Genomic DNA, 12,769 nt, shown 5'->3' with positions numbered 1-12,769 from the left:
AGGCAGTGCACTATGGCACTTCTCCTGCTGCGGGTACACTCATTTTTTTTTACGACCACAGGGACAATTTATGAGTGTACTTAACGTTTTATCTAGATTATAAATGACTCAAAAGCTCTGTACAAATCAACACATTTTATTAACAGGTAAAATTCGAATTAATTTAAAAATGTACAAGAGGAATAACAGTCAAAATATATTTTAGTCGAATTTAGTCGAAGAAAGAAAATAAAAACAGACTCCATTTATTTTAACTTAAAAAACATAATGAACAGTTTGTGGGACTGCTAAAATAGACACAGCATTTTTAATACTTGATTCCTTTCCTTATGTACAAAGTCTTATTGGCCTTTGCCCGGACATGTTCAAATGCAATACAATGGTTCTTCTTTGGTTTGCAACTAGGAATTCCTTCAGGAATACATAAAAACACACAAATTGTACCAATTTCTGTGTCTGTTGACTCACAATTGATTGTCAGTAACTTTCTGTTTTGACCTTCATTGATAGCAGCTGAACACCAGAAATTATTCATAGCAAATAGGTCACATCAGACTCATTTTTAAAGATGAGCACCCTTACAAAAGTCATGTTATACGACAGAGAAGATTCATAAAAAACACTTTCACAACATTGATTGATTACACTCCATGTAAAAGTCATTCAAAATGGTGTTCCGGTAGATGCGATGAAGTCATGCTATGTGTATGTTGTGTTTGTGCAACATCCTTAATGGTCATAAAGGTGAAGACTACACAAAGTATTGTTTGATGAATGATAAAACTGCTCCTCTTGCATGTGTATCTCACCTGTGTCCTCTCTCTCAAGCAAAGCAGTCTTATGTGGAACAGGAGGCTTTTTATAATTCATGATGTCCATGTGTAAGAATTTAAGGAGGGTAGTATGATCTTTCCGGTAATGTGTGTTCTGTAGATGTATAGTGTTGTACTAGGACTGTATATTGTTGTTATTTAATTGATCTATGGATAAATGAATAAGATACATTTGAAATGTAAATAGTATTTGGCCAAATGCAGTTTTGTGTGTGTAAAAGATCTCCCCCGCTAATGGTTTGATCCACCTTAATTAGTTGGTGGGAGGGTATTTAATTAAATGTTGGGCTGTTTGAAGGTGATTTTGCCTTTGTTTGTCACTGTTGCACATGGTGCTTAAATATATGAGGCCTCCTCACTTAATCCATATTTAAAGGCCAACCTTCACAGTAGATTTGAAAGATTAGTATGTCACTGCAGTCTAACCCCTCACTGGTCATATTTAAGAATTTTGGAACAACATTGCACTAACAGATCCGTCCTAAATGAGCAATGAAGTAGCAAACGATGAATTAAAAAAATTTAAATGTTGTCTTTTTTCCATAAAATAAACTGCTGTGGAAAGGATATGAGTGCCTTGCGACACTATCACATTGTAACATCAGAGACGGTAGGGAAGTAGATTGTTTTGGCAGTGACTGAGCTGTTCCACAGAACCGAACACATCCATACTCCAAAAGGGGATTTCCATTTGAGTAATGCTCTTCCCATTCGTTTTTTTTCTATTTCTTTTTTTGCTGCCTTTTGTACACATACCTCCAAACAACATCATTAAATAGCTGTGACATAGCTTTGATTCAGTCAGAAAGCACTGCTTTGTATTCTCATGACACTGGGTTCTGTCCTCCATTAAAGGATATTTTGTCTGCTCCCTTGACATGACAAAAGCCCTTTTTTTCTATTTTTTAGGGGGGGGGGGGGTTCTTCACATATCCCTTCGTCTCGTGCAGTCACACGCTCCTGTTTTGCTTTGGAAGAGACCTTTGCAGATCTATGGATAATTTAATAACAGGGAGAGCTTTGGTTGGCATTCAGTCTGTTCAGTGATGGCGGCTGCTAGTGTCCGCCCATGCTGCGTGACTCTCCGGACGTCCAGTCAATAATGATAAATGACAAACTCATGATCATGAAGACGAATCCCAGCCCAGCAAAGCATGCGGCCTGTATGAGAGGGAGTACAGAATACAACAACTGTATCAACAACAAATTCTAAATAATATTAAGTTATTTTAATGAAGATCAATGTATAGTATCCTCAATAGATTAAAGCTGTACGTGATTTCTGATTGGTAAAAATTAACATGAGCTGTACACTTTGACCAATCAGAGCGAGGCTCCGAGTCTCTGTTCTTATTGGCTGTTGGGACTGTCCATTCACTTTGGCACGACTTTGTTGGTGTAGAGCGTGTCAGGGAGGGACCATAGGGGATGGACCAAAGAGAACAAGTGGAGCGGTTGAGGTATTTGGATTCGAATCTCTATCCCAACTGCCATTTTTCCCCCAAATCCTCCACCCCAGCTTTAAGGAACTGAGCTTTACCATAATCTTGGGTCTGGACATCAAAGGCTCCTGTTCTTCGGGGACGATCCGGACGTAGAAGATTCCAGGTAGGATGAAGATGAGGCTGGGGGCAGATGTGGCTCCTGAAGGTAAAGGAGGAGTTGAGTTTAAGTAATAACACTGTTTTATAGATCATATAGTTCACAGTAAATTTGGTAGTAAAGCTCAGACCGGACGTCCATTCCTCCTGTGTGAACATACCGATGAGGCCAAAGATGTCGCGGATGGAGGGCACAAAGATAACAAGGAGGTTGACCACGAATAGGAGACTGAATGCGATGCCGATGTGTCTGGCCCAGTGGAAAGGCTTTTCAGGGAACAGGATCTGCAACAAGGCCCTGCGGATCTGCAGAGAGAAGGGAGGAAGGAAAGAGCTTTCCTTAAATAATAACATAACGGAACTTTAATAACCGAAAAAAGTGTCAAAGTAAAGGCTGATCTTCCTCTATCCCCACAGGAAACATTAGAGTGACTGCTGTTGAGAAACCGTTGGCTAATATCGTTAGTGAGAAAAGCTCATGTAGGCTACTTGTCAGCTCAACCCGTCTAAACTAGCTGACACTTTAGCAGGAATGCACCATTTTCTCATTAATTTTTTTGCGTCCTTGGCGTGAACCTGACAGTTCACTGTTAAATTGGAGCCAACAGCTAGTTAGCTTAGCTTAGCTTAAAGACTTGAAACAGATATCTTGATTATTTTCAAAGACTATTTATATTCAATATACATTTATATTTTCTTGGGCATTCAAGTTTTGCAACATTTTTAGAACATCAACCTTTATGTTTATTTCCAGCCTGCAACTAACAATTATTTTTTTGAATAATGTCTTTAAAAAGTAAATAAATATTAGTAATTAAAAAAAAGGCTATTTAAAATGTTCGTCTGTTATCACTCATTTGCTTATTATTGTGTAAAGTGTGTTGAATTGTTTTGTGTGGAAGGAGATATTGTTACTGTTTAACTTAATTAAAACGACTGATGTCTTACCGGGAAAAGAACCACAGGGACGGTCAGAGTGACGGCCACCAGCACAGCCAGACGCACACAGAGAACCAGGACATCATGGGGGCCCAATTTAATGTAGGTGTGCAACAGCTCTGACTCCACATTACCTACGCACAGCAAAGCAGATGTCCTTAGATATATTTCATTTGTACTAGTTTATCAATCACACCAATGGAAAATACACATTAGTTTTTGGTACATAAGTCTTTCATTTGAAAATATTGCAATTCACTACAAAATACGGCGACCTTTGACTCTCAGGAGTATCTTACCAAAAAAGGTGAGGTAACCGAAAAGAGCCGTAAGCAGGTACATGACGAACATGGCCAAGATGGAGACGTTGGCAACACCCTGCATCCGTTTCTTGGTGGCACTAGTGTAAAGGCAAGCAGGAAAAATGACATGAGTTTTACTATTTACTACTGTTTCATTTCTCAGCAAAAGGAATTCAATTTGGTGTGTCAGTGTAAACGGCTGACAACATTCTGACTTACTCTCGTAGCTCCGTGTAGATTGGCAACACCTCTGGGTGGCAGACGAAGGCGAAGGCCAGAATTGGGACGGTGTATGCCGTCTTAAAAAAGCCAAACACAAGAAAGTTCAATGAGCAACTTGACAAATTGCAAAATGGAGGAAAACAATTATGACAAATAATGCTGTTGACATAACATTTAGCACTGATTCTTGATCTGTGGCTGAACCAATAGACAGATATGCAGCTGGCAATTCAGGAGACTACACACAGGCAATGTGAGAATGTTTTCAAAACTAACCTGGGAGTTGTAGGTAAACAGTTTGGCCTCACAGAAGTCGTCTGTCACATTCATGCCATTGTTATCATTGTGACCAATATCATCAGTTGTATTATGAAAGTCCGGCATTGGGCACGGGATGTTGAATTTCTTGTAAATAACCTGCAAAGACACATGCATTTGTTAATAAATGATTTAAAAATTAAATGGACGTTTTTATAGTGGTTTTAAACGTTTTTTATTTATTTATTTGGCCCACTCATAGTAAAGACTCACCGAAATAAGGAAGAACACCATGCAGGAGAGGGAGAAGCCGCTTGTATAGCCCAGGTAACCTGTGTTGCGATGATGATAAGATGGTGCAGAATGATTTAGGGTCAAAAGACAGATTGTGGAAGTGATGATACTTTCATTTCAGTACAGGACACAAACGCAAACACAACACAAAGAAGAAAAATAAAACATGTAGTGAAGACATGATGTCAATGGGGGAGAGAGAAAACAATCTTAATAATGTGAAGACAGAATGACAAACATACCGAGCTGTTTCATGAGTGCTAGAGGAAGGATAATGGCAGTGCTAACAATGATGATCAAGTAGTTTCCATTCAAGAACCACTCGCCTCTGATGCAGCCAGACAAACAGATGAATGAAAAATAAAATCAGTAAATCACAACAACAACAAAATTTAAGAAAATGAAACTATAGAATAACACATGAATCACAACCACAAAGCATCACTGTGGCGCTCACCCTGTGGCGTCGTCCCTGCCCATGAAAGCTTGGATGACCAGCGGAAGCTCAGACTTGACGATGAAGAGGTAGCTTGACATTGCTGAAAGGAAGTGAAAACGGTCCTATTTCGTGTTACTTCTGCGTGTTTGATCTTTTTCACTTGAAAAGTTCTATTGCAGGACGTCAAAGGATACAGTTTGCAATGTTTCACAGCAATAATTATAATTTTGTTCAGCTTTTCTCAAAAGCAATACAAGACAGTAACAACACCACAGCCTGGAATCATTATTTAAAAAAAAAGAATGCATGCTTCTTAAGTGACTCAATACTGGTTCCCATGCTTTATCAAATACTTTACTACTTCCCACATTCTTGAACCTAAGCTGCTCGGACTTCCATAAATGTAAAATAGGTTTTCTGGCCAACACAGTACCCAAATACACAGCCCATTTGCCATTGTCGAAGTTCAGAGTGATATAACTTGTGGCCACCAGAAAGGCCACAAGGGGAAAAATAAAAAAAAGGCCTCAGAGAAAAAGTAAAATACAAGAAATCCAGAAAAAAAAATGGAGATTGGTTTGTGTCCAGAAAAAGTGTGTAAACTGCACGTTTTAATCTTAATACACATGAGTTCACTGTCAGATATCAGACATAAATATCAAGGAGAGGAAATGGCATGACAATACCTCCAATGTTGTGTACTGTAATGATGCTCCCGGCCAGCAGTTTCCCTGGGTGACCAAAAGCCCGATTCCCAAGCTGCTCGTAAGCCCGCATGCCTGAAGAAAACACAGACATTACACATAATATGACTGTGATCATTTATGATTGCAGTAACTGACTTTAATTAATTGTGGATTCATATGTTTTGAGTAGTTATACGTGTGGAGTCCAGCTCTTGTCTTACCGACAACTCCGGCACTTCTCAGCAGGAGATGGATTGAATATGCAGACAGAATGGCAATTGACAGCAACAGGATTCTGAAACACACAAGAGCGGAGATTTGTTTGGACATGTATTTCTTGATGAAGTTAAAACTGTGCACCTGAATCGGTCCATATAAATAAAGACAGAAAGAAAAAGAGACAGTGAAGCAACTCATAAGGATCTGCTTCAGAAGGTCAAAAATGGCAACAAGCAATTCTTGTGATTGTTGTCTTGTCGGGGTATTTTGTTTGGCTGTGAAACACTGGTTCGCCAGCCGCCAGCCGCCAGCCACCCTCCACCTCCCCCCTCCCGCACATACAAAAACACACACACACATCATAACACAACACAGGACTGATCCAGGCCAGCGTGTCTTGGATCTGATCACTGCGGGCTATTTTTAACCCCTTTAAATCCAATTTAGGGAAGCTGCGTGTGTATGTGCTTGTAGTGTGCATTCTTAAAGACCGGGCATTGAACCGTGGCACTTGTACATACAGTACTAATCCTACAACTCACACAGGTAGACAGACGGAAACACAGAGTCATACTCAAGCGCAGAGCCATTCCCGCTGCCACCACACTCCAAACACAAACAAACGCAGACGCTACACACACACACACACACACACACACACATCCCCTGAGGCCATGCTGTTAGCCTTATAAGGACCCTCTATTGAACTTACATGAACTCTTCATCTTCATGTTAACTATGAACCAACATTTCTAACCCAAAATAAACATTATTTATAATTCATTCACAGAGCATGTGTCTACAGTAAGAGACAGTCAAAAGACTTGGATACAGGCAGTATACAATTATGGAACTTCACAACATGTATAAAATGGGTGACATTCAAAATGAAAAGAAATAAGTAACACACAAATGCAGAAGTTGGCTGTGTAAACCCCTTCTCAACGTAAAATAATACATACAAAGGCCAGACAGAAATAGCCCCTTAAAAAAGGGGAAGAGCAGCCAAAATGACCTCAGTTAGCAAAAATCTAGAGTTAAAAAGTCTACAAGCCCGAAACACACACGCACACAGAGACGACAAACATCCATGCTCTGTTCTAAGAATAGTATTCTTGTAACCTCATAGGAGTCTGCGTTTCAGGCTTTACCGTAATACTAACTCAATATTGGTTGTTTTCTTTGGCCAAGATGGGGACAATATTACAACTTAAAACCTTGCACTGTGAGAACAGACACCAGACACACACACGCGCACACACACACACACACACACACACACACACACACACACACACACACACACACACACACACACACACACACACACACACACACACACACACACACACACACACACACACACACACACACACACACACACACACACACCACACACACACACACACACACACATAGCTGGGCACAAAGCTTGGCCAAAATAGAATGTGTGTTTGGCTTACTCACATAAAAAGAATGATTCCAGTGTTGGACATCGCATAGGCCAATCCCAGAATTCCACTGCCCATTATGGCATTACTGAGATTAAAGATGGACATGCCAAACGAAGTCTTTCCCTCAAACTGCAGCCAGAAAGACGGATAGACAAATCAATTCATTGACAAAAAAAAAACACATTTTACAACAGCAAATCAATCTGACGGGTACATTTTCTCAAACATAGCACGGCTGAGCAAAAGCACTTACATCTGTGAAGTGGCTATCTTTATCTTTCTTGACTCCAGCTTTATGTGGGAGAAACTCGTCGTGTTCAGCCATGGCATCCAGTCCATCAAACCTACAATGGGAAAAAAAATGTTTTATTGGTTTTGAATGGCGACCCAGGAACACACTAACAGGCTCAAAGGGAGTAATACAGTACTATAGGGGATGAAAGACACATTTTAAACAAGATTGGTTGAGTTGAACTTTCAACACTGCTTGCTGTGTATCAGTAGGTACTGTTCAGTTGGGAGTCTTACCCGTCGTCCCTGCTGTGTCCATTCATCTTCTGAAGCTCCATGCTGATCGCTGGGGGAGACTTTTAAGATCTACTCTTGCTGGACTGAAAGAATCCTATGGAAAAACCCCACCTGGCTGGAAGCAAAGAAAAGGAAAATAATTTATTTTGATGATAAACGTCCTTAACATCTGCCATTGTTTATGGAACTTTAATGTCAGCTGGCATTGTTTTGTACACATGACCTCATTCACTGATCCTGCCAACTTTCCATTACTTACTAACTTACTCAGGAAAACCTGCAGGCAGTTGTGACGCCAGCACGTGTCTTTAACTGTTTTACATTGCTTCCGTTGTATGCATCACCCTTAACTAACAAGTAAAGACAAGATCTGAAATCCCAAGAACCTATATGGATGTATTAATTACATAAATACTGTATATGGATTTATGATATACTTTTGTAAGATGGATCAAAGGCGTTGTCTCTGGTCTGCATTAAAATAAATATTATGTTAGGGTGGCAGACTGGAGAAGGGTTTTGATTGCCATCCAGGGACATTCGAGTGCAAGGCACCTGCTGCTAAATACAGATCCTGTGGATGACATGTGACTTTATCATGTTTTCTGTTTGCACTATATTTGATGTCATAACAGTGTTGTTCTTGATTTGTGCCTTGTAAGGTCACTCCAGCCCTATCGCTACATATCTTACTTTTTATTACTTCTTAAGTGTTATTTTTTAACCTAGTATTTCTAAACCCTTTACGGCTTTCCGTTAGTACTTGTATTTATGCCAAAGCTGGTCTCTGGGAGTCCATCATCTATATATCTGTAAATATGATACTATTAAATAATACTTGTGCTGGAACAGATTGAAGCCACAACTATCAAGAAACAAAATCAGAAAATGCTATGTGGCATTCAAAAGGGCAGACCTACTGTATATTTATAAAGTATAAAGTACAGATGCACCACTGTAATTTATCCGCCTTCCAAAGACAACAGTACCATTGCCTTTCATGTTGCTTTACTGTTTTGGCAGTGCTTGAATCTGGACTTCTACTCCCTACTTTAGATATGAGAAATAAAAACTTCCAGATCGCTACGGTAGTTCACAACATGATATTCCAGTGAAAGAGAGGGGCACTTCTGTTGTGGGATGTCTGTCTAAAGCTTGTGTGACATGAAAGGCTTTAAATAACAACTGTTGTCAGAGGACTTATGTTGCTCTAATCTGCTGTGGGCAACCACACAAAGCTGGCAGGCACCAACTCTGGGAATGAGCACACGTCGGCCCTCCTGCCATAGGGGTCATGGGATACTTTCCCTGTCTGTGGGTCAGCCTGTCCTCTGGATTTTTTCACATATGACCCCTTGAGGACTCACTCACACTGCATTGTGCCATTCCTGAAGAGTTTTCGCACAAAACCAGATTCTTTTTGTGTTTCCTACGCTTGTCAATGAACAGTTCTGTTGATGCACAAGAATCCATCCCTACAGTTCAGCAGTGGGCCACAGAGATAAACAAAGGGTTGTTCTTGTGTAAATGCTACTATTTTGTCTAAATACAGAGTGGCCTTTTCCATGCATTGTGGCCTCAGGTCAACTTTGGTTAGAGAAACTTTCTTTAGCTACATACCAAGAGACTTTCCCACGACCTGGGGCCAATGCACGTAACCCACAGAGCATACACTAAACGTCAGGAATATTTGGTATTTTAACTTCCACAAAAAGCCAGTTTGGAAGGAGGTCACATTGTAAATGGCAGATTTTTACAATTTGGGACATGCTTTGCATTTTCTCATGGGGCAGTTGGGGGAACTAGACAAACCTGGTTAACTAGAAACGTGTTGGATATTTTTACTTGTGAATATGGCTGCTCGTACACAGTGGAAACAGTCAAAATGAGTAGAAATTAAAAAATTAAAAAAATTAAAAATCTTGCTCCCGTACTTTCCATCTATCTATACAACCATCTCTCCAAGACCCTGATCCCATTGAACCTTTGAATGGGGTATTAGCATTTGTATATCACAATTCACATCTCTATAATAATATTGTCAATAAACAACACAATTATGAGTTACACACAGTAGATAATAACTGTAGTCTTACTATCCAGCAGAGCACACCACATGGCTCTTGTCTGACGCAAGACCAGCTCACTATTGACAGTAGCCCTTCCCTTCTCCTCCTCAACATCTAAAATACAAGGACACGGATACACACACACACACCCGTTCACTTACCCTGATGATCAAGAACAAGGCTAGTTTTCTTTTCTGGATATTAACAGAATAAATCCTAGGCAAGAAGTTCTCTTCCAATGTTTATATATATATATATATCTTTATATATATGTAGAGCTTTTTTCTTAGGAGTCTCTCCAAGCCTCCTTGTAGTGAAGAGAGGAGAGAGTGAGAGAGATTAGAGGCTGTGGAGGGAGGGAGGAAGCGGGAAATGGGAACACCCATACTTAACCCTTTGTTAAACCAGTTACAGGTGGTGTCAATTTTTGCAGTGGGACTCTATGGATGCACTCACCAGGTGTCTACTGACAAACGTGTCAATACTAGTGTCCGAACAAAGGACATGGACAGCATTGTCATTATTTTTCAGAGACAGTCTACAGTTCAAGGCTGCAGCTAATCCCAGGAACCAATCAAATCAACAGGGCTTCTGGGGTTCATACTATAGGCTAATTACTGTGTGATAATAGCCTATGACAGTATAGAGGTGTGGCGCAGTGGGGGTCATCTGAGGGGGGTTTCTGCTACAGCATGGTCCGGCACAGACTCACTAACTGACAGTTTGTATCCTGCCGGAAGTCATAGTGATGGTAATTAGCTTAGGAGCTAAGTGCCTTTTTTAAGATTGCTTACATGTGATGGTGCTTAAGAGTGGACACATTGTGCATGCGTACTGTACAAGTCACTGTGCACATGATCCAGAACAAGCAGTAAGACCTGAACTGACCACATAGCAATACAAATGATCAGAACCTAAAACATGACATATAAATAGATAGATTTCCTGGATAGGGAAAAAAACATGCTCAACCTATTACTAGTACAAGAGAAACTTCTAACAACTACCAAAAAAAATACCATTCAATTCGCAGGAACAACATTTCAGTTGGCTGATAAAAGTTCAGCTTAACAGAGATATGAGCTTTGCCAGAACACCCAACACCCACATCGGCATTATCTCCCCACCCCATGACACACATCTTTGACTGGAAATGTGTCTGCCTCTTGTCTGAAGGTCTCATCTCGTGGTATACTGCACAAGGATGGTAGATTTGTTTTCATATCTCTTGAAGAACTTTTTATTTCCTTCTGACAAAACTGTTCATCATAATAACATGATGTGTATTCCCTTTTTAAGGCTATTTGGAGGTTTTTAAGCTAAATATAAGAATCATGGTCTGGGCAGATTAGGTGAATTCAATATTGAAAAGATAATGGCAACCATTAACCATGGTCAAAAAAGTGATTTTTGCAAAACCATCATATACAATTACAAACTTGTGCAAAATATGGTTCACCAGGAGACTCTTTGTTTTCTTAATGAAACCAAACATCCAACACTTAACATTAGTTGTTGTACCACATGCCAGCATTTGGAACAGATATGCTCTCGTTAAGTCAGTGAGTCATTTAAAAAAAAAACATTTCTGTGATGCGTCTAATGCCAGCACATCACTAAAAGGGACAAACAGAAATATCTCCTTAGCTGAAAAAGTTCCAAGCTGAAACCGGCTTAAAATCATGTTACCCCTTATGTATACTGTCAACACACAGAAAGCAATATCAGTGGATGTAATCATAGCGAGCTCCTTAGGAATCTGTCCACACATGTATGAAAGAGGAAATTGTGTCGTGGCCCTAGTGCTAGAACCGCTGCCAAGTGCTTGCCTCGTGGCCTTCTAAATGGTACTCACCTAGTAACAGTCAGGTATTTCTTCTTCAGGTTAGACAGAAGCAGCAGGGAAAAATGTTGAAAATTGTTGTCTGGTTGGTTCACATCCAAAATCTGCTTTTCACAGAGCCTTGATGTCCTATGTGGCTGTAAAGTGGAGAGAGAAAGATGGGGGGAAGGAAGGAAGTAGTAGTAATTGCGCGCGTTAAGAAATGTCCTGCGAGTCACAAGCAAAGCCACTCCCAGTTCCTACTGACTGCTCTGGTTCACACGTGGTGGCCTGGTTCCTCATGAGATACTATAATCCAATTGTATATATCAGTGCCAGCATCGATCCTAGTGTTTTACCCCCCAGGGACATTTTGGAATACTAAAGCAGTGTTTTATAATGAAATGTGGGCCTAAAGCTACAAAAAAAAAATAATAATAATTGATACAACATTATAATGGCTCTATTGTGGCTGCACAGCTGGCTGTGTTGATAAAATGTGTTGCTGTGGCAAAATACTTTTCATTCTCTGACCTTCACCTTTCAATCACCAGCGCACATGGAGTGGGAATGAACACAGAGATAAAAAAAAAAAAACACTTTCAGTTATACAAAAATAATAACTTATGCCTTGGCTTAGACCATCTGAATCCATTTGATATGAAGAACTTCAACTCAACCATTCCTAGACACACAGAAGGCCCGTTTCATACTTTATACAAAGTATCAAGTTACGACAACGAGTAGGACTACAACCCACAACTATTTTCATTATTGATTGGTCTGTTAATAGATAAATCATTTAGTCTGTCAAAAGTCAAGAGATAGTACAACAATTTATACCATAATTCCCCATGAAACAAGGTGACCTATTCAAACCTGACCCTTTTGTTGTGAACACTCAACACAACTCTTAGGTTCAAATCAGAACACATACCTTTTATAGTTTTCTCGAAAAAAGACTAATTCTGTAACAGAGGAAATCACCAAATCCATTGATTGCCTCATCATTTAGCTCCAAGAACAGATAAAACTAAACCCAAAGTAATAGAAAAATATTTTATTTTAATATCTAGCAAATAAAAAAGAAATGGTTAACAACA

At 39.8% G+C, this 12,769-nt stretch overlaps 1 protein-coding gene across 2 annotated transcripts; it reads right to left on the bottom strand.

Moving 5' to 3' along the window:
- Positions 1 to 120: 120 nt before the first annotated feature.
- On the bottom strand, positions 121 to 11,837 carry LOC307252814 (sodium-coupled neutral amino acid transporter 3-like). 2 transcript variants are annotated; one of them, XM_080030614.1, is made up of 16 exons: positions 11,700 to 11,837; positions 7,776 to 7,890; positions 7,501 to 7,591; positions 7,261 to 7,376; positions 5,796 to 5,869; positions 5,575 to 5,667; positions 4,907 to 4,988; positions 4,692 to 4,777; positions 4,429 to 4,487; positions 4,174 to 4,314; positions 3,895 to 3,974; positions 3,673 to 3,773; positions 3,383 to 3,507; positions 2,596 to 2,740; positions 2,374 to 2,477; positions 121 to 1,994 (listed from the first exon to the last, which is right to left on the bottom strand). In XM_080030614.1, the coding sequence occupies exons 2-16, from the start codon at positions 7,814 to 7,816 to the stop codon at positions 1,890 to 1,892; spliced, it is 1,443 nt and encodes a 480-aa protein (XP_079886740.1). In that variant the 5' UTR covers positions 7,817 to 7,890; positions 11,700 to 11,837; the 3' UTR covers positions 121 to 1,889. The 2 variants fall into 2 exon arrangements, with proteins under 2 accessions (XP_079886740.1, XP_079886739.1); XM_080030613.1 differs by lacking the exon at positions 11,700 to 11,837 and adding an exon at positions 10,006 to 10,152.
- Between the last annotated feature and the right edge of the window lie 932 nt (positions 11,838 to 12,769).

Source organism: Ammodytes marinus, assembly GCF_949987685.1.
Source record: "Ammodytes marinus genome assembly, chromosome: 7".
NCBI lineage: Eukaryota > Metazoa > Chordata > Actinopteri > Uranoscopiformes > Ammodytidae > Ammodytes > Ammodytes marinus.
Note: the sequence above shows the minus strand (reverse complement) of the source record. Positions and strands in the feature narration are given on the sequence as shown.